This window comes from Mastomys coucha, unplaced genomic scaffold (assembly GCF_008632895.1).
Source record: "Mastomys coucha isolate ucsf_1 unplaced genomic scaffold, UCSF_Mcou_1 pScaffold22, whole genome shotgun sequence".
Classification (NCBI taxonomy): Eukaryota; Metazoa; Chordata; class Mammalia; order Rodentia; family Muridae; genus Mastomys; species Mastomys coucha.
This window is the reverse complement of record NW_022196905.1, coordinates 128,468,318-128,489,617: the sequence shown is the minus strand read 5'-3', so window position 1 is coordinate 128,489,617 and position 21,300 is coordinate 128,468,318. Positions and strand designations below refer to the sequence as shown.

Genomic DNA, 21,300 nt, shown 5'->3' with positions numbered 1-21,300 from the left:
CCCTTAAAATTTCTTTTTTCAGAGCAAGAGACTTCTGCAAAAGTAAAACATATCTAATCTCTTATTAGTTCACCTACAAACAGCCTATACCCTCATCTTCACCACCCCTCCCCAATACCCAGGCAGAGAATACAATTTGCTTTGTCTTCTTAATCTTTGTTTGTTTGTTTTTTCAAGACAGGGTCTCTCTGTGTAGCCCTGGCTATCCTGGAACTCACTCTGTAGACCAGGCTGGCCTGGAACTCAGAATCCACCTGTCTCTGCCTCCCAAGTGCTGGGATTAAAAGGGGTGCGCCACCACCGCCTGGCTGTCTTCTTAATCTTAATGAGATTTATTTTATTTTGGCTTTCTGAGACCAGTCTCTGTCTCCCTAGAGTAGGGATTACAGATATTTACCAAACAAAGATATTTCCCTTCATCTTGTACACACACACACCATTCTCACTTACAAGCCTTCTGCTCTTGGTCTTCTGGGGATCTCTACCTAGAACAGGTTGTCTTCGTTTTTTACCCAGCGACCATTTGTCCTGAAGAAGTGGGGCAAAATCTCAGGTGATACCAGAGAGCCCAACATAGTGGCACTCTATCATCCCAGCCCTTGGGAAGTGGAGACAGCAAAACTAGGGGTTCAAGGTCATCCTCAGCTCCAGCGCTCCAGCTCCAGGCCAGCATGAGCTCCACAAAACCCAAACTGAATCCAGTGATAATTAGAAAGCAGCGTGCATGGTGACAGACCATGCCAGAGAGGTAGGTAACTACAGGGTAGGGCGGGGCAGGGCCAGTAAGAGGCAACCACGCGTGAAACCATCAAGCTAGCACACAATGGGCCTCGGAGGGCAGAGCGTGCGCGCGGCGCTCCGGGGCCTGGCCGCCGCACCACGTGGGCCGCAGAGCGCGCCGGGGCCAGCAGCGGGCCCCGTCGGCCCAAGGCCGGGCGCGGCGGCGCGCGCATGCGTGCGTGCGATTTGCGATCAGGCAGCGCGGCGGACAGCCCCGGTAGCGGGGCGGGAGGGGGGAGGAGGAGTTATATTGCGGGGTCCTTCCTCGCTGGCCCGCTGGTTCCTCAAGGAGCGGAGACGGCAAATGGCGGACTTCGATACCTACGACGATCGGGCCTACAGCAGCTTCGGCGGCGGTAGAGGGTGAGGCGGGCGGGGCGCGGTTTGGCGGGCTGGCGGCTCCGCCGGGCCGAGTGCTGGGAGGTTCGAAGGGGACGGCCTTGCCGCGCTCACTCGAGACGGGCGGCGGGAAGCGGCCTGACCAGGCCCGAGGAGAGGCCTGGAAATGGCGCGCTCCGGGAGCGGCTGGCGACGGTTAGGCTGCCGGTCTCTTGCTTCCTCGCGGCGCACAGCCTTCCCTCGGCTCCTCGCCGGCCCCGGCGCGGCCCGTGGCAGGGCCTCGGTCCGAGAGTTAGACCACAGCGACGCCGGAGGGTTTCCCGGGGAAACCAGCGCCCGCGTCCAGCTTGATCCCCCAGCGCGCTTCGGGCTGGGCTGCAGCACGGAAGCGAGCGGCGGCGGCCTGCCCCTCTCCAGGGTCCCTGCTGCCCAGCTGCCTGGCGGGCCCCGCGGGCCGCGAGAAGGGCGATTTCCCTTCCTATTCTCGTCTGGATCCTGGGACCGTCGGATCCACCGATGGAGGCAGGGAGCGCGGACCTCAACCAAAACAAATAACACCGTAGTGGTGGGGAGTGTGCGTGTCCCTTTCTCTCTGCCTCCCTGGCGTTTATAATGCCTTATTGACAGATACTACGTGTCGGCCGGCGGAAATTGATTTCTTCCTAGTTTCTTTTTCTGACCTGGAGAATTCGCTTTCGCTTCGTTCGGATTCTGGTCAAATACAGACAACAGACTCTACAACCAATTCTCCCACCTTCCCAAATCCTTTACTGATGAATAGAAAGCTTCTGGCGCATAATTCCAAAAAAAAAAAAAAAAAATCCAGCAACCGGATATTTTGTTCCCTTTTAAATAATACGTTACCAGCTGGGGTTGTGGCTCAGTCATAGAGCGATTGTCTAGCATGTCTTGGGGTTCAGTCTCCTGCCAAACAATAGAAATAAACGTTAGCCACTTGCTTTTTTTTTTTTTTAAGACGCTTATAGGAGTTTTATGGGACAGTCAATTTAATCGTCTTGTTTATTTGTCAAGGACACACTTGGCCTTTATCCTTTTCTACCGAAAAGGTGACTTGCCCGGAAAATATCACAGTAGTTCTCCTGAGGTGTTAGGTTTTCCATGTGGCTGCCCCCAAAGTGTCTTTTGTCAAGTGAAGAATGATCACCCTTAAATTCCCAGGTTTGGAAATGAGTCACGGTCTTGTCTGGTTGCAGTCTTGTACCTGGTACTGTTCATGCTTTCATAAGGAGGAAGCTGGGGGAAGGTGTAGCCACGAGTATTTTATTTGCTAGTAAAAATACAAATAGATGTTGGATGAAATGTTAACATGAATGCCCTTGGGGGTAGCTTTCTAGGTATGGGATTTACTAACATCCTGTTGGATTTTTTTTTTTTTTAAGATAGGGTCTCAGTGTGTATGTAATTCTGGCCAGCCATGCAGACCAGGCAAACTCAACCCACCTCTGCCTTCCCAGGGGTGGGGCTAGAGGCATGAGCTGCCATGCTCAGTTTGGGTTGGATTGTTGTTTTTCTGTACTAGTTTGAAAAAGGTAAATATTCTCGGGTTCTTTTTTCCTACTCTAATCTTCATACTGTAGAGGTTGAGACAGTCTGGACTACATTAGAAAGTAAACTCATTTGAAATACAGGCAGATGAAAATGTTAGCCATTTGCCCAGTTGTTTTCTCAAAGCTAATTTGAGATTCTTAACACTCTTTCTTGGTTTTTCAAGATAGGGTTTCTCTGTATAGCCCTGGCTGTCCTGGAACTAATTCTGTAGACCTCGAACTCAGAAATCCACCTGTCTCTGCCTCCCAAGTGCTGGGATTAAAGGCCACCAATGCCTGCCTCTTAACAAAGCTGTTTTGAAAGTCCCCTTACCTCTTTGAACTGAAATTTTCAGGCTGGCTTTGTTTCTCTTTCGGGGATACCATCTCACTATGTAGGTAGCGTTGGCTGCCCTTGGAAAGCAGATCTGCCTGCCTCTACCTTCAAGCACTGGATTTAAAGACCTGCACCACCGTACCAGGCTTTTCAGCTGGCTTGTTCACATGGAAGAATGTCTCAATTTCTTTGTATTTATTTACTTATTTATTGGTATGAGTGTTTGCCTGCATGTGTCTCCTTTCCTGGTGTCCAAAGAGATGTCTGGGGTGAGTTATAAGCCACCCTGTATGTGCTTTGGTAGAACAGCTGATGCTCTTGGTAAGAGCTGAGCCATCTCTCAGGCCCTCGGGTGTGGGCATTTTGAGACAGTTTCTATAGAATCCTGCCTGTCTTGGAACTTGCTATGTAGACCAGGCTGGGAACTCGGAGATCCTCCTGCTCCTGAGTCCCCCCTGTCCATACCCCCCTTTTCTATTCTGTTTTTGGTGGGGTCTTTTGTGGCCTGGGTTGTGGCACACTCGCTAGGTAGGATGGCCCTGAGCTAACTCGCTCCTGTCTCTGCCGCTCTGGTGCTTTGGTTATGGGTATGTCTCAGCACACACAGGTGCTCCCCTTTTTTTCTTTTTTTCTTGTGTTTGAGGGGATGTTTGGTTTTTTGGTTTTTTTGAGACAGGGTTTCTCTGAAGCCTGAGGCAGGAGTATTCCAAGTGAAAAAGAGATTGTCACTGAGTCTACTTTATGTCTTACAGAAGAACAGATCCACCTCTGCCGACATGTTTTGGGTGGATTTTTTTGTTTTTTAGTCTCTCTCCCTCCCCTCACCGCTCAGCTGAGTATGGAACCAGGTCCTCTTCACCACTCTCTGAAAATTTAGTGTGGTAGAAGAGGTAGTAGATATCTTTGATTGATCTTTGAATTGCTGTACTAGTAATGTTCACATGAGCAGTCATCTTTCTGTTGTGCAATATGTAAACCTTATAGGTGCCTTCAGCATGATTGGGAAGCTCATCTTGTACTTAACCATTTGTGTGAGGTACTTTTCCCCGGTCCAGAACATGAGGGCAATAGCCATGGCCTAAGCCTGACTTTCAGAGTTACACGTTCTCCAAAAGCTTTCATTAAGGCCTCAGGACAGTCTCATTATGTGGCCCAGTTGGCCTCAAACTCGGCAGTGCTCTGGAGCTCCTGCGGATCCCTGGCTAGCCTGGGATGTGTAGACAGAGCTAGCCAGATACTTGCCTCTTGCTCTTCAGTACCATTATTCCTCCAGGAATGGTGGGTGAGTACTGTCAGGCCAGCTCCTAAATTGTCTTTCAGGGATTCTACTTTTGTTGTTGTTCTAGCTTGGGTTTTTAATTTTATGTATATGGGTACTTTGCCAAAGTGTATGTCTGTGCATCATGTGTGTACCTACAGAGGTCAGAAAGAAGGTACCAGATCTCTTAGAAGGGAAATTACAGACAAATGTGGTTGCTTGGAATCAAAGTCCTTTGTTAGAGGTACTCATAACCCTCTCAGCTCTCCATCTCCAGCCCACAGTTTCTGGTTGTTTTGTTGGTCATTGACCATATAAAATACAAGTACTGGTTTTACCCTTTTTTTTTTTTTTAAGATTTATTTTTTTATTTTATGTATGTGAGTACAATGTAGTGTACAGATGGTTGTGAGCCTGCGTGTGGTTGTTTGGAATTGAATTTTAGGACCTCTGCTTGCTCAGGCCCAAAGATTTATTATAAATAGGTACACTGCAGCCGTATTCAGACGCACCAGAAGAGGGTGTCAGATCTCATTACAGATGGTTGTGAGCCACCATGTGTTTGCTGGGATTTGAACTCAGGACCTTCGGAAGAGTAGTTAGTGCTCTTACTCACTGAGCTATCTCGCCAACCCTTGGTTTTACATTTTATTTTATTATTTTTAAAATGTATTTAATGTATGGGTGCTGCTGTATATATGTCCACATATCAGGAGAGGGTATCAGATCCCCCTATGGATAGTTGTAAATCACCATGTGGTTGCTGGGATTTGAATTCAGGACCTCTGGAAGAGCAGTCAGTGCTGTTAACTGCTGAGCCATCTCTCCAGCTCTGGTTTTACATTTGAAACATTTTTGTAACATTTTACATTTGCAACAAAGGCTTCTGGGTGCTTAATTACAAGCCATCAAGCAGGAGAATTAGATAGGAACTAATCTCGGCCACAGGAACTGGGATTGTTTTTTGTTTGGTTGGTTGGTTCCCCCCCCCCCAACCCCCCCAGACACTCACTCTGTAGACCAGGCTGGCCCCAAACTCAGAAATCCACCTGCCTCTGCCTCCCAAGTGCTGGGATTACAGGCGTGTGCTGCCACTGCCTGATTTGGGATTGTTGAAAGTACAAATTTAAATATTCCTAAGCTTGATGTGGTGGCATGAGCTCTCTGTCCTAATCACTTTTGATTCTGAAGTAGAAGAGTGACTTTGGACAACATAGTTTGACTCTGGCTCTAAAACAAGCAAAAAGGCCTAGAGGAAAAAAAAAGTTAATTCCTTGGCTGGGCATGGTGGTATATGTCTTTAAACCTTGCATTTGGAAGGCATAGGCAGGTGGATCTCTTTAAGTTTGAAGCCAGCCTAGTCTCCAGGACAGCTTTTACTTTCTTGAGAAAGGATCTCATTTTGTAGCCATGGCTAGCTTGAAACTTAATATGTAGACCAAACAGATAGGCCTCAATTCACAGTGACTGCTTGGCTCTGTCTCCCAAGTGCCTCTACTAGATTGATTTTATGTGTTAGGGATGATTTGTCTGCATGTGCATGTGTCTGCTGTCAGATCAGAAGAAAATGTCCAATTCCCTGGAACCCCATTATCATAGCTGTGGATGCTGAAAAAGGAGCCCTGGTTCTCTGCAAGAGCAACAAATGCTCTTAGCCAGCTGCTCCATCATCGGCCTTGAATTTTCTTTATAATTAGTGTAATTATCGGTGACATAAATGAGTACTTACAAATAACTGATAAGGAATTTTTGTGTGGGAGCTGGGGTACAGCTCATTAAGGAGTGTGCACCTGGCTTGTATGAAGCTCTAGGTCCCATCCTCAGCACCAGGTAAATCTCCTGGTGGGTAGTCTGTAATCCCGGGACTGGAAGGGAGAGGCACAAGCATCTCCTCTGCCGCATAGCTTGAAGCCAGCCTGGGGTACAGGGACCTATGCGGCAGAGGAAACAGAAAACAAAAGAAAGCCACAGGCGCTAGAGCTGCCATGGAACGTGCTGCTGCCGTTGACACCTGAGGAAGGACATGGGGGGAGGTGCACCAGGCCTCTCAGTGCTAGCCTTACTCCGTACCATTCAGAACACTTCTGTAAGTTGAATGGATTCTTCCCAAAGTGTTAACTGGAACATACATTTGGTTGGGCTTTTTTGTTGTTGTTTTATTTTAGCCCTGGCTGCCCTGAAACACACGATGTAGACTGGCCTCAAACTCACAGGGGTCTGCCTCTGCCTCCCAAGTGCTTGGATTAAAGGCTTGAGCAATGCATCCCAGATGCATTTGGGATTTGGAAATTTAGTGATGTTCTATAGTTGGAGATGTCACGTTTTCTTGTGCAGTGCCCCCCAAAATGTATATAATATCTGAAATCAGTCTAGTAGCAGGGTTTCCAATCCTTCAACAGTGGGAGGTGGTCCTACTCTTGTTGATAGACACAGGTCTTCTTTCTCCTCCCGACCTCCCTCTTAAAATGATTCATCTGAGACTGGTGTGAGCAAGTCCTTGAGCTTCTGATCATCCTGCTCTAAACTCAAGCTCTCGGATTGCAGGAGTGTGCCATAGGCCTGGCTTCCTCTCCATCCCCCAACCCTCCAGCTGCATGGTGGAGTGAGCATTATCCAGTTTGGGTACTGTCTAGGTTTGTGCAAAACCCAGCATCAGGATGAGTGTAGACTGTAAGGTGGTAAGTGTGGAATGTGTGGATCGCCAGAACCCATACAGGGCTAGCAAGAGTAACGGGGGGCTTGTCTTTAAGGAAAGGCAGAGAAGAAAGGTGAGAGGTGTGTGTGTGTGTTCTATTTTTTTGTGACAGGCCTTCTTCCTCTGTAGCCCTGGCTGGGATAGAAGGTGGGCACGCATACACCCAGTCCTTTTGTTTTTTGAATCAGGGTTTCTTGGCTGTCATCCAGGCTGGCCTCAAAGAAATCCACCTGCCTCTCTGTGTGTGCCACCACCGCATGGCTTAACACCCAGTCTTAGAAGTTTGTGTGTGTGGTTTATTTGATACCAAGAAGAGTAAATGAAGACTTGGGCAAAGGAGACTGTTGAGCTAGGAACTCATTGTATAGACCCGGCTGTGTTCTCAACACACAGAAACCTGAACTCCCATCTGCCTATGTCTGCCTCCTTGGTGCTGGAGTAACGGGATGTGCCAGCACATGTGGCATATTTATTTTAATTCTGAGACTGGGTCTCCATATTTATCTACCTTGACTAGGATTTGGTGCATAACCAAAGATGACCTTGAACTCCTGATTCTCTGAGTCCTTCCTATATGCCTTTAATACTGTGATTACAGGCATGGTGCAGCCTAGGGATTTGTCCATACTGCACAAATAACTACTGCTGAGCTATAGCCTTAACACACACATCATCCTTTTTTTTTTTAATAACTTTGGAAGTATTTTGTTTTGGGTGAGACAGTCTTGCAGTCTTGCCAGGGCTGGCATCATCTGAAATCTCTACCTCCTATGTCTGTGGCTGGGATCACAGACCTGTGGCACCAGGCCAGTTGGGCCAATTTGATTTTCTGCTTCATTTACTTGACTGTATCCAGCCTCCAGTAATCTCTGCTTCTTGCATTGGTTTCTCTGGATGTGTGTGGTACCCAGGGCAGCATCCATGGTCTCAAGCTTGGTAGAAAGGCCCTTCACTGAGTGCTGGACCAGATTGGTTTCTTCTGTGGTCACTCCTCCTCTGGTCTCTTTGAAACCTCTGTGTCTCTGCTAGCCACCTTTAGAGTCTGCTTCCCCGGTCTGCTGTCTGCAAAACTGAGCTCAGGTTCCTGATGTAGAGGATTTCTAACATGGTGATGTTTTTCCAGATTCCTGCTAGAGGGCCTTCCAAATCCTTGCTCTGACCTCCAGACAGTCCACCATTTGATTGATTAGGGTGAAAAACTTGACAGCCTAAAGGATTTGGGTCACACTTGGCAGCTGAGGGTTAGATTTTCTGAATTATCGCTACTTTGAAACATTCCCTTTGTGTCATAGATTACTAGGCTGTTCCTAATCACCACTGGGTTATTGAACAGAACTGTGGCTTGGTGATGGTGTGTGATAGAGCCTGGGAGCTGGTGGGTGTCAGACCTGGCTTGAGCTTGTTGGGGAGGGGCTGGGCTCTGTGCTTTGGTTACTTGATTCCCAGTTTCTGTTCTTCCCTGTTATCCCAAGTGCCTGGCTCAGATCATAACCTCAGGTGTGGCAGCCAAACCTTGAGTGCTCTGTGATTGTTATTAAATTTTATATGGCACTTGGTATTTATGAAGTGTTTTATAGTCAATTAAATTCATTTATGAAACTGATATTTCAAGCATTTATAAAGTAACAGGCAAAATGGAAGTATACTGTGTATCATCATCCAGGCAGGGAACAGGAAAACAAACACTGATGTACAGAGAAGCAATTGGCAGAGGTCCTCTAGACAGGTTTTCCACGTAGCCCAGGCCCTACTAAGGAAGGACTTCTGAGTGGTTAACAATGCTGCCTCTGAGCAGGGTGCCGTCTTGTTCATCTGGGCTCTGAACCCTGCCTAGCCAGCTGTGTGGTACTTCCACGTGGTGTTCTTTCTTGCTACTTGGCTAACAGCTAAGCTTTTTGCCTTCCCCAAAGCAGGCGTAACCCCTTGCCTCCTGTGGCTCTGAAGTGAATCCCACCAGTTTGGTTTTTCCTTTTCTCTCTTTCTTTCTTTCTTTCTTTCTTTCTTTCTTTCTTTCTTTCTTTCTTTTTTTTTTTTGACAGGGTTTCTCTGTGTAGCCCTGGCTGTCCTGGAACTCATTCTGTAGACCAGGCTGGCCTCGAACTCAGAAATCTGCCTGCCTCTGCCTCCCAAGTGCTGGGATCAAAGGCGTGCGCCACCACTGCCCGGCATCAGTTTGGTTTTTTGAGGCAGGGTTTCCCTATAGCCCTAACTTCTGTATCTCCTTAGACTGTGCTGGCTTTGAACTCAGATCCACCAGGAATTAAAGGTGTGGGTCATCATGCCCCGAAGAGTCCCACTGTCATATACATTTTATGTATATGAGTACACTGTAGGTATCTTCAGTTGCAACAGAAGAGGATCACAACAGATGGTTGTGAGCCACCATGTAGTCGGTGGGAATTGAACTCAGGACCTGGCAGGACTCAACTCAGTGCTCCTAACCACAGAGCTATCTCTTCAACTCTTTAACTGAGTCCTACTGTCTTAACTGCATCCCTTTAGGCCCCCTAGACTTAGGGAGAGGTCACCCCTGTGGCCACCTTACTCCTGAGCTTGGTCTTGCTCCCACATAGGTATTCACTGTTGCAAACCTTATTCATAATACCTGTGTACTCATGAGCTCACTTTTCCAGAAATAAGCAGTGCTTAAAAGTCACACGGTATTGGGAGTACTGTGGTGAGAGCTTGTACTATCCTGCCATGGTGTGGGTGAGTCACATCCTTGTATCTAGCATATCCTTGCTGCATGTGCCACCCACACAGCGTTACAGGGAGGTGAACCTCCTGATAGGTTATTAGAAGGTCATTCAGAATAACAAGGGTTGGTAGCGTGTGGTAAGATGTCCTGCCGTTGGCACTGGCACCACATTGGCTGCAGGAGTGCTCCACTTTGTCACTACTGCTCATCTGCTGCGCCATACTTAAAGGGTTTTAGTAAATAGCAGTTTTCAGATACTCATATCACGTGTTCATGGCCCGGTCCTAAAGAGACTTACTGAAAATATTCAGAAGGCGCTTTGGGAGATGGGAGCATGAGAATAATGTCAAGGGGTTTAACCAATGGGACTATCGCATACTATGTAAACCTGAGGGTGAGGATATGGGAGCCTGTGAGTAGAACTAACGAGTTGAATGAACAGAGCTATCATACACACAAGCCCTCAGGAACCTGTCCTGCTGCTAAGTCAGGCTGCAGGACTTCCTTTTTGAGTGTTTTTGTTTTGTTTTGTTTTTTGAGATGGGATCATACTTGCTGTGAATATGATTTGATCCTCCTTTATACCTCAAAGACAAGGACTAACATAGGCATGTACCACCCACACAGCTTTGTTTGGACATATTCATTCTCTCTCTTTGTGTTTTTTTAAGACAGGGTTTCTCTGTTTAGCCCTGGCTGTCTTGGAACCCTCTCTGTAGGCCAAACTGTCCTGGAACCCAGCCCTGCTGTCTGCCTCCCAAGTTCTAGGATTAAAGCTATATATATGCCACCATGCCCAGCATTTGTTAGGGCATTCTATGAATTGTTATTTGAAATGACCATGTCATGGATGTATTGACCACAGCATCTAGAGAGATGACTTGGAGATGTCAAAGGCATGAAGAGAAGATCTGGTTTGCTTTCCAGCACCCACATGGTAGCTCAACCATCTGCACCTCCAATTCCAGGGATCCAGTCCCCGCCTGACTGCCATGTTACCATGCATGTAGAACTTTATCTACAAGCAGGCAGAACATTCATATACATAAATTTAAGTCTAAAATAAAAGCAAAAACCAGGAGGGAGTGATGGTGTCCCCCCCAACCCCCAGACAGGGTTTCACTGTGTAGCCCTGGCTGTCCTGGAACTCACTCTGTAGACCAGGCTGGCCTCAAACTCAGAAATCCACCTGCCTCTGCCTCCCAAGCGCTGGGATTAAAGGCGTGCGCCAACACCACCCCACCTGGAGTGATGGTCTTTAGTTCCCACACTGGGAAGGCAGAAGTAGCAAGATCTCTTGAGTTTGAGGTCATCTTAGTCTACATAATGAGTTCCAGGACAGCCAGGGCTATGTAATGAGATCCTGTCTGGGAAAAAAAAAAAAACAGCCAAAGTTGGGCTGGAGAGATGGCTCAGTGGTTAAGAGCACTGACTGCTTTTCTGAAGAACCTGAGTTCAGATCCCAGCAACCACATGGTGGCTCACAACCATCCATAATGAGATTTGTCACCCTTTCCTGGAGTGCCTTAAGAGAGCTATGGTGTACTTGCATATAATAAATAAATAGATCTTTTTGGGTTTTTTTTTCGAGACAGGGTTTCTCTGTATATCCTTGGCTGTCCTGGAACTCACTCTGTAGACCAGGCTGGCCTTGAACTCAGAAATCACCTGCCTCTGCCTCCCAAGTGCTGGGATTAAAGGCATGCGCCACTACCGCCCAGCCAAATAAATAAATCTTTAAAAAAAAAACAAAAGCTTTGTTTACACACACACGCGCGCACCCATATTACATCTCTTCTGGCTAGTCTTTTTTTTGTTTTGTTTTGTTTTGTTTTCTGGCTGGCTGGATGGCTGAGGATAACTTTGCTCTTGCTTTGGCCTCCTGGTTACTGGCATATACCACCATGCCTTGCTCTCTTTGGTTCATTTGTGTACATATTAGGTCAGAGGTCACTGTCAGGTGTCTTCCTCAGTCATGTTCAGCTTATCTTTGAGACAGGTTCTTACTGAACCTGAAACTTACTATTCAGCTAGGTTGGATGGCCAGTAAGCCCCAGAGATATAAACTTGGGTCCTCATGCATACATGGTAAATACTGTACCTAGACTGAACCATTTAGCCTATCTCCTCCCACCCCCAGAGCAGAGTCTTAAGCAGCTTAGGCTAGTCTCAAACTCTTGATTCTCTTGCCTTCATGCTCCTGAGTGGTTCCATGTTTCTTGTGTGATTTTGTATGGAGGGTATTGACCTGAGTTTTACCATATAGTATTAGAGATACAGATTCCAGCCCAGTAAGGGGTCCATGTCATAGGTGATGTGGTGTGTTTGGACCATCTTGTGCAATGTTTATGTGGCTAATTCTGTCACCAGTGTTAGGCACTTTTGATAAATTAAGGATACTGGGCAGACAGTGAGACAGAGGACATAGATTGGTGAGTTACTGTTAGGGTTCAGGAATCCTAAACTCTTCTGCATCTCTCCTTTTAGGTCCCGCGGCAGTGCTGGTGGCCATGGGTCCCGAAGCCAGAAGGAGCTACCCACAGAGCCCCCCTACACAGCCTACGTAGGAAATCTCCCTTTTAACACAGTTCAGGGTGACATAGATGCTATCTTTAAGGATCTCAGCATACGGAGTGTGCGGCTAGTCAGAGACAAAGACACAGACAAATTTAAAGGTAAGCTTAAGGTATTTATTGTGGGTAGCTGTAGGTTAGGTGGGGGAAGCATATAAATGAAAATGAGCTGTGAGCCAAAAGCTCAGTGCTCTAGCTGAGTGTCCTGTGTTAGCTTGGTCCACAGAGCAGAAACCAACATTGTCCTTTAACTCCGTTCTGAGGATCCCTTGGGGAAATAGTGTTTTGCGATTGGTGTAGTGTGTAGAGGGATATGGTATATACCAGGCTTGCCTGCCCAGATTTCGTGCAGTTTCTCTGTAGGTATAGGAGCTGTCTTAGGAAGAGAAGGCGATACAACCCATGTGTTGGTGCATCCCTGAAAATGACTTTTTTGTGTGTGTGTGTGTGTAGCCCTGGCTGTCCTGGAACTCATTCTGTAGACCAGGCTGGCCTCGAACTCAGAAATCTGCCTGCCTCTGCCTCCCAAGTGCTGGGATCAAAGGCGTGCGCCGCCGCCGCCACCACCACCCGGCCTCCAGCTATGACTTTTTAAGACTTATTTACATTGTATTTGTATATGAATGTTTTGCATGCTTGCATAGGAGCCATGTGTGAGCCCATTAGGCTGCCTGGATCTTAGATAGATAGATAGATAGATAGATAGATAGATAGATAGATAGATAGATAGATAGATAGATAGATAGATAGAAAGAAAGGATAGATAGATAGATAGATAGATAGATAGATAGATAGATAGATAGATAGATAGATAGATAGATAGATAGATAGGAAGGATAGATAGATAGGAAGGATAGATAGATAGGAAGGATAGTTGTGAATTACTGTAAGGGTGCTGAGAATTAAATCCTGGTCCTCCGCAAGAACAGCAAATGCTCTTAACTAGCGAGCCATCTCTCCAGTTCTGAAAATAACTTTTTTATAAAATGGGTTCTCTCTCACTGTGTCATTTTTATTGGTAGCTTCCTGGTAATTGTGGTAAAATCAGAGTGTAACCTCAGTGGTGCCAGGCTCCCTTTGGAAGCAGCCTATTTGGGAAGGCTAGTGCATTTCACATACAGTTACTGCCTGCACAGTGTTGTCCGAATGGGCCGAGGGCAGGAAAGGTAGATTAGAATAGCCTGCCTCTCAGACCCAAGTACATGGTCCTGGGTTCATTCAACTTACCCTGTACATCCAAGAGAGGCTCAGAGTAGAAGCCAAGCCAGAAGCAAGAGTATGTGAGTTCGACTCTACGTAGGCTTTGCCTCAGACCTGCAGCTGGGCATGGTGTATAACTGGGTAGGAAGCACAGGTGTCAGGGGATCTCAGGCAGCATGTTAACAAGCACTGGCAGACCAAATTTGCATAAGGCTTATGGGCGCAGCCTAGCTTCAGACTACATCTGTATGGGATGTCTGGGGTCTGTATCTTGGATTATTTTGTTGAGTTGGAGCTTTAGAGGGTAAGGTATGTGGCTGTTCTGTCGTTGGCTCCTTGAACTTGGAGATCACTCTCCCAGTTGCCCCTCACCGAGTCCATGCAGGGACAGAGACTCCCATCAGCCAGCCACGGGTTAGTATTCTCTAACAGGTAGTGAACAGCAACAGCTGACACAGCTCTGCAGGGTACCACTTAGTGCTTCCAAGTGGGATCTGGCTTTACACTATGAGGAGGGGCACAGGGTACAGCATGATGAGCACGTGGCTCTGCAGTAGTTAACCTAGACACAACAGCAAAGGGCAGGGTCAGAATCGGGTCGGGGGATGTGGTTGTTAAAAGCACACACCTAGCTTGTTGACATAGAGACCTTGATCCTCTTGCTAAGGATACTTTTTAGCTTTGGAACAAATTTTGTAAGTAGGAATTTAGTAGACACTGGATTTTGAAGACCCTTTCTTCAAAGCTTTTTAGGTATTAATTTGGATCTGGAGTCTGCTTCCCAATTGGATTACATTAAATGAGGTCACAGCTCTGCAGTGGTCCAAGAAAGGTTTTACAATTATAGTAAAAGCATCTTAAGGCTGGGGGTATGGTTGGCTCTATGGCAGAGCACTTCCCTAAATATACATGAGGCTCTGCACTCCACCCCCAGCACTGCAAGGGAAATAAGTAATATAAGAAGGAAGGCATTTCAGTGCCCATTGAGTTAGCATTCTCTACCTGATGGAATGTAATTACCAGCTTGGAATGTGGCTTCGCTGGTAGAGTGCTTGCCCGGCACAGTCACGGCTCTGGGTTCTATCCCTAGCATTATAAACCAGGCCTGGTGGTATGTGCCTATAATCCCAGCAGGGAGGTGGAGGCAGCGGGATCAGAAGTTCTAGTTATCCTTAGTTACTTAGCAAGTTTGAGGGCCAGCCTGGGTTGTATTAGGCTTTGTTGGGAGTGGAGGGTACACTAGCATGTTCTGGGATCTACTGTCACCCAAATGGGACACAACCAGCTATGGTGCTTAGTGATGCTAATGAGATTCCAGCAGGTCTAGAGTCCAGGATAAATGTACGAGGTGGCTTCTGTTTTCTTCCAGGGTTCTGCTATGTAGAATTTGATGAGGTGGATTCCCTGAAGGAGGCTCTGACTTACGATGGTGCAGTAAGTACCCGCAACTTCCCTAGCCCAGGCAGCAGCCTGAGATATGTGTTCCAGTTGACCCATAAACTGTCTTCTTCTTGTCCTCAGCTCTTGGGTGACCGGTCACTTCGTGTGGACATTGCAGAAGGCAGAAAACAAGATAAAGGTGGCTTTGGATTCAGGAAAGGCGGACCTGATGACAGAGGTGATTAGCTGTTTTAAAACTGGATGGAACTTGCCATGTGCACACACTGCTTGCCACCCCTGCACATCATTTACTGAGCATTGACTCAGAGCCCTGCTAGGTCCCTGAGAGCTCAGGTTCTGTCCTGTTTGTGCAGTGGCTTAGGGGTTCTCGCTGTGCTGAGACATCATGACTAAAAGTAGCCTGCAAGAAAGGGCTGACTTGGCTGACATTGGCATCACTGTTCACATTGAAGGACGTCTGGGCAGGAGCTGATGCAGAGGCCATGGAGGGGTGCTGCTCACTGGCTTGCTCCCCATGGCTTGCTCAGCTTGCTTTCAAATAGAACCACAGACCACTAGCCTAGGGATGGACCCATCCACATTAATCACTAATGAAGAAAATGCCCTGCAGCCCAGTCTTACGGAGGCATTTTTATAATTGTGGTTCCTTCCTCTCGTGACTCTGGCTTGTTGACATGAAAGTGTCCAGCACACACAACAACATGGCCTTGTCCTAGATAGGTTTCTCTTGTGACTAAAAGCATCTTGAGGAAGAACGCTACAGCCCGTCATCTAGGGAAGCTAAGGCAGGATCTGAAGCAGAGAACATTGGGGAATGCTGCTCCCTGGCATGCTCAGTTTGCTTCCTTAGACAACCCAGGCTCGCCTGCCCACAGGTGGCATTACCCACTATTTTCTGGGCCCTCACATGTCATTAATCAAAAAGATGTCCCCTTAGACGTGCTCACAGGGGACATGTCAGGCCAATTTCTCAATTGAGGTTCCATCTTGTTAAATTATTAAGTTTGTGTCATGATGAGAAAAGAATAATGAGCACAGACCTCAACTTTATCTCTTTGTGTGTGTGTATCCTCAGGAATGGGTGGCTCTCGAGAATCTAGAGGTGGATGGGATTCCCGGGATGACTTCAACTCTGGTATCAGTATTTGACATTCCCCTCTTCCCTCGTTCCCTTGTCTCTCAGGAGTGTTCAACCTAGACAGCTTTTCATTCTTTCCACCAGTGAGACTCTAAAAGTTCTCCCGGCATACACTGCGCCTCAGGACTGGGGAGAGAGGCCTGGCCAGGCCCCCCTTTCCCTGGAGCCTGTTGCTCGGACTATATCCTGGACAATTCTTGTGTTTCACGTGTGGTACAAAAAGAATCAGCAGTGCTTCTAGAAGTAGCATAGCAGAGAGGCTCAGGGCCCAGGGCCCTCAGTGCTGTGGGTTCTGGTAGCCGGGGTTTCTCTTTAAGGGCATGGAGCTCTGCTTCCTTCACTTCAGGGTAGATAGGCTCTGCTTGAGCATTCCCTCCTCAGCCAACCTAGGCATGCAAAGGCAAAGTCCTGTAGCAGTCAGAAATGAACTTATTCATAAAAGTACAATAGCACGCAGTGAGTCTGGAGTTTTATGTCTAAGCTGGTCTCTGACTGGAATGTGCAGCGTGTGTCTCGGTCAGCCCAGGCAGGGAAGCAGCTCCTGGAGTGTTAGGGCCTCAGGCCCTGGAGACAGGGCCAGAGCCTTGCCTAGTTACCTTGTTTCAGCCAAGAATGCAGAGGGAACCCTTGTCTTCCCACCCTTGGGTCCCAGAGTCACTGCCAGGACTGTTGCCCTCTAAAACCCTTGTGTGGATTTGACTTGAGGATTCTGACAGTATTCTAAAGGAATAATGGATTTTTTTTTTTTTTTTTTTTTTAAGAGATGAAAATGCCAGTGCAGCTAGGAGTATAGGACTAGGAGCCGAGCAGCAGCTCCTGTGGAGAGGTCCTAAGTCCACACCACACAGACCTCTCCACAGGAACAACAGCCCGTGCTGGCCCTGACCCTGAAGATAGGGGTGTTCGTGGTATGCTGCCTGCAAGTCCACAAATGAGCTGTCCCTGCATAACCTTCCCACTGTGCGGAAGGGTTAGGGGTGTGAGTGTTCATCTGCTATGTATCTGTATACCGGTTGTGTGCTTGGCTTCCTCAAGTGTCAGGGCGTCCTACAGTGACCTATCAGCTATAATCCCAGTGCTCAGAGGACTGGCGTGGAAGATCTCAGGGGCTGTCAGTTTGAGTCACGTAATAAGGCCCTGACCTAAAACAACTTGGAAAGCAGTAAGTTGGAGTAAAATTTCCACTTTGCAAAGGGATGCAAATAAAGGATGCAGACGCCTGGGCCCTATATATGTACTATTCTGGGTTTTGTTTTGTTTTGTTTTGTTTTGTTTAGACAAGAGCCCATCGTGTATCTATCTTTTGCTTGCCTGGAACACACTATAGCCCAGGCTGGCCCCAAACACAGTTCATCTTCCTCCTGAGCACTGGGATTAAAGGCATTTCCCCTATATACATAAGCCTGTGTGTGTGCATATGTGTATGTAAGGTGACAGTTTTCAGAGGAAATGTCTTTACAGTATGTAGGAAGCAGGCATTATCGTTAGGTTGGCAGGCTTGGCAGCAAGCACCTTTCCTTGCTGAGCCAACAAGCCCTAGAGACCCGCTGTCTTGTCTCCCCAGTTAGGGGATTGTAAGCTCATGACACCGAGCCCATGGCGACCATCTTTATCCCTGGAGCTGGAGGTGACAGCTACGAAGACACCTGGTGTGTGTTGTGGGACTGGACACTGAATGCAAGTCCTGAGAATAACAGGCTCTTAATGGATGGATGGATGGGTGAATGGATGGCTAGGTCATCTCTAGCCTGGCCACCACCACCATTTTTTGTTTTTTTTTGTTTTTAGGGTTTTTTTGTTTAGTTTTGTTTTGTTTTTTTAGATTTATTATTATAAATGAGTACACTGTAGCTGTCTTCAGACCACTAGAAGAGGGCATCAGATTTCATTATGGGTAGTTGTGAGCCACCATGTGGTTGTTGGGATTTGAACTCAAGACTTTCAGAAGAACAGTCAGTGCTCTTACCCACTGAGCCATCTCACCAGCCTATGTTTTTAGTTTTTAATGCAGTCTTCCTATGTCATCTTGGCTAGTCTCAAATCTGACAGCAGTCCTGTCTCTAAGAAAAGCCTTCTGTTTGCTCAGAATTCAGCATCTCTTGAATAAGCTGCAGTTTATAAGCTCTGGAGCACCCTCTCTGATACTGTGTGCTCCACACCGCGGCAAAGACAAGTGGAATGGAGTGGTTGCCTTGAATCCCCCAGTGAGGGTCTGGGCATGGCGTAACAACAGATTGCTTTCCTGGCATAAGGCCTGGGTTCAGTTCTCAAATGTGTTATCACCCCGCAAATGCAGGGGGTTTTAGTACACTTTAATTTTGAAGATTCCAGATACTAGGCAAACATTACATTGAAGAATCAATTCATAGAACATTGTGCATCTCTGTTGATGTGACGGTGTAAACAGTTTTTGACTCTGTCTTCTTTCCTAGGCTACAGGGATGACTTCTTAGGGGGTAGGGGGGGCAGTCGCCCTGGGGACCGGCGAGCAGGCCCTCCAATGGGGAGTCGCTTTCGAGATGGCCCTCCTCTGCGTGGCTCCAACATGGACTTCAGAGAACCCACAGAAGGTATGGCAGTGTCTTGGGACTCACTGTCTACTTCCTTTAAACCCTCCATGGTCTGCATTGATCTTAGTCTTTTTAGAGACAGGGTTTCTCTGTATAGCCCTGGCTGTCCTGGAAATGACTCTGTAGACCAGACTGGCCTTGAACTCCACCTACCTCTGCCTCCCAAGTGCTGGGATTAAAGGCGTGCGCCACCACCGCCCGGCAATCTTAGTCTTGAGTAGTAGACTGGCCTCGATTGTCAGTCATCAAATTTGTAAGGCAATTTTGAGGTTAGATCGTAATGGCCCATAATCTTGGTACTTGGAGAGATCTAAGTAAAGGCAGGAGGATCCAGAGTTCCGTGTTATCTTCAGCTACATAACAAGTTTGAGGCCAGCCTGGGCTAAATGAAATCCTGTCATAAAGGCACAGAGCCCATTTTATATAACCTGTGTTATTTTCTGTCTCCAGAGGAACGAGCACAGAGACCGCGGCTGCAGCTTAAACCTCGGACAGTGGCAACCCCCCTCAATCAAGTAGCCAACCCCAACTCAGCCATCTTCGGGGGAGCCAGGCCCAGAGAGGAAGTGGTTCAGAAGGAGCAAGAATGAGCTTAGGTTGGGAGGGAATGGGGCGTGGGGGAGCTGGAGCAAGACCACAGCCTGGTGGCAGCCGGTTGCCCTGCAGGCCCCATTCCCACCTGGCACTGTCCTCCTTACAGCGGAAACACAGAGCTTGTGAGTGCATGTCAGCTGTTAACAAGTGGTTTCTAGTACATTCTTGGCTTTGCTATATCTATCTAGTGCCTGTTTTGTGCTTTCTTTCTGTTTTCTTTCTCTCCCCTCTCACTCCTGGCCTCCCCCTGCTCCTTCCCATGTGGCGTGGATGTCGTTTCACGTGTGGAAGGTGGGCTGAGGTGCTTCATCCTTTGCTTTCTTTCTTTCCTTTATGCGCCCTGGCCACACTCCAGGCGTGCTGTCCTCTGCTTTTTCTCAGAGCTTCTCTCCAACCTGCATGTCGAGTTCTGTGTTGCTGTGGCTTCTGGGAAAGAGCTGGAGCCACTAGGTGGCTGGTGGTGACTTGTTGGTATGCAGCTGGGATGGGCATGCAGAATTGGAGGCACCTTGCTTTAGAACAAGGAAACTGCCTGCTGGTCCTGAGAGGATGCTGTGTTTGGGGGTCTGTCACCTCCCCAGCAGCCTGTTCAGGCATAGCAGGCTTCTGTCAAACAGTGAGGCAGGCCAGAGGTGCAGGGGAATCTGGACATTCTGCACTGGCAGCGACCTGGGTGCCAGTGGTCACATGGCTTTGCTCCTGCTCGCTCTTAAGACCAAGTGGAAGCTCATTCCCTGCTCTTCCTGGGCCGTGGAGGTCCCTTGGGGGTGCAACCCGCTGCAGCTCAATCCGCTTCCTGCAGCTGAGGCCTGTAGGAAGCAGGGGTGGTGCTGGAGCTGCACCGGGCAGCTGTGCTTGCACTGAGTCTGCTCTTTCCCTTGTGTCTGTCTGCTCCAGGGCGCTTAGCCCAAGAGGCTGCTCCCCACCACAGCTCAAGGCCTAGAGTCTGGCACTTCTGATCGGTTGCACAGCTGTTGGACCCTCAGGACCTAGGTGTCTAGAATCCTCTAGGCTGGCTGCTCCTCTGTGGGGCAGACCCCTGCTCCACAGACAGTGTTGAGCACTCATTGAGAGCAAGGGGATCAGTCAGGCTTTGCTTTTAGCTTGAACAGCTGTGTGTGAACAGTGAATAATGATCTGGCACCCACTCTCCCGTCTGTTCCAGTTGGAGCAGGTAGGGGTCAGCCAGCCACTAGAGCCTTGGGGAAAGGGGCTGAGAGGTGCTCGCTCAGCTTGCTTGTTAGCTAGCAGCTTCCTGCCAGCCTACCCCTTGGCTCGGGATTGTCTTTGTCGCAAGGTCTCGGCAATTTACAGAACTCTCGCTCCTTCCCTCGCCTGCCATCTTCTCTGCTTCTGAGATAAGAACCATTTGTGTAACACCAACACCTAACTTAAGACAGACATGCATTGCGTGGTTGTAATCAAAGCTGATGCTTTCAGACGATCTAATCCATCTCCAATGCGGAAAAGACACAACAGGCACGTCCATCCACACTGCTGGGCGCCCAGCTGACTGTAAGAATGGAATTCCAAACACTTAACACATTCAGTTCTATGACAGAAAGTGAGTCTATGGATATGGTATTTTGTGAATGATCTTTTAAATAAAAGAGAACCTTACATAACACTTACTGCTTGTCTTTTTGGCCACTTATGAATTTTGAACTTTGGGGGTGCTACTGAAAAGCATTTAGAAATAGTTCGGGTGGCACGTTGACCATCGGATGGTCAAACCATGATCCTGCTACAAAAAACATGTGCCACTGAGTTGTAATCCATGGTGTGTTACATGGCCTAGTTTGCAGAATACTGACTCTTAGAACCTGAAGAAGAAGGTGGAGCTTATCTGGTCATCTCAGCACTAGGACAAGTGTTTACTATGTAAGCACCTCTAGCATCCATGTAAAATGTGGTGCATACCCATAGTCCCAGCACTCGGGAGATGGAGGCAGAAAGATACTAGAGCTTGGGTAAGAGGGTCTTTGAGGAGCTAGAGATGGTTCAGTAGTTAAGGGTACCAATTGCTCTTCCAGAGAACCCAGATTCAGTTTCCAGCACCCACGTGGCAGTTTACAAGCATTTGTAACTCCAGTCCAGGAAGTCTGGTGCCCCCATTCATGCCTATGAGTACCTGTGCAGGTAAAACACCCTTATACATAAAACGTTCGTG

At 47.8% G+C, this 21,300-nt stretch overlaps 2 protein-coding genes across 3 annotated transcripts; both read left to right on the top strand.

Annotated features, from left to right (window-relative positions):
• The first annotated feature begins 849 nt into the window (after positions 1–849).
• On the top strand, positions 850–20,757 carry Eif4h (eukaryotic translation initiation factor 4H). Of its 2 annotated transcripts, XM_031338156.1 has the most exons (7): positions 850–1,143; positions 12,142–12,329; positions 14,797–14,861; positions 14,949–15,045; positions 15,904–15,963; positions 18,399–18,536; positions 18,987–20,757. In XM_031338156.1, the coding sequence occupies exons 1-7, from the start codon at positions 1,085–1,087 to the stop codon at positions 19,124–19,126; spliced, it is 747 nt and encodes a 248-aa protein (XP_031194016.1). In that variant the 5' UTR covers positions 850–1,084; the 3' UTR covers positions 19,127–20,757. The 2 variants fall into 2 exon arrangements, with proteins under 2 accessions (XP_031194016.1, XP_031194017.1); XM_031338157.1 differs by lacking the exon at positions 15,904–15,963 and having other exon boundaries at positions 851–1,143.
• Positions 19,128–20,757, top strand: LOC116068511. The gene has a single exon (XM_031338158.1). It carries the CDS (start codon positions 19,144–19,146, stop codon positions 20,071–20,073), a length of 930 nt encoding a protein of 309 aa, XP_031194018.1. The 5' UTR covers positions 19,128–19,143; the 3' UTR covers positions 20,074–20,757.
• Positions 20,758–21,300: the final 543 nt, after the last annotated feature.

Bases quoted from the DNA above. Each gene is read 5' to 3' on its own strand.
- Eif4h (XM_031338156.1), top strand. From the start codon at position 1,085: ATGGCGGACTTCGATACCTACGACGATCGGGCCTACAGCAGCTTCGGC. The intron at 15,046-15,903 runs GTGATTAGCTGT...GTGTATCCTCAG, and splicing joins AGGCGGACCTGATGACAGAG to GAATGGGTGGCTCTCGAGAA. The intron at 18,537-18,986 runs GTATGGCAGTGT...TTCTGTCTCCAG, and splicing joins CTTCAGAGAACCCACAGAAG to AGGAACGAGCACAGAGACCG.
- LOC116068511 (XM_031338158.1), top strand. From the start codon at position 19,144: ATGGGGCGTGGGGGAGCTGGAGCAAGACCACAGCCTGGTGGCAGCCGG.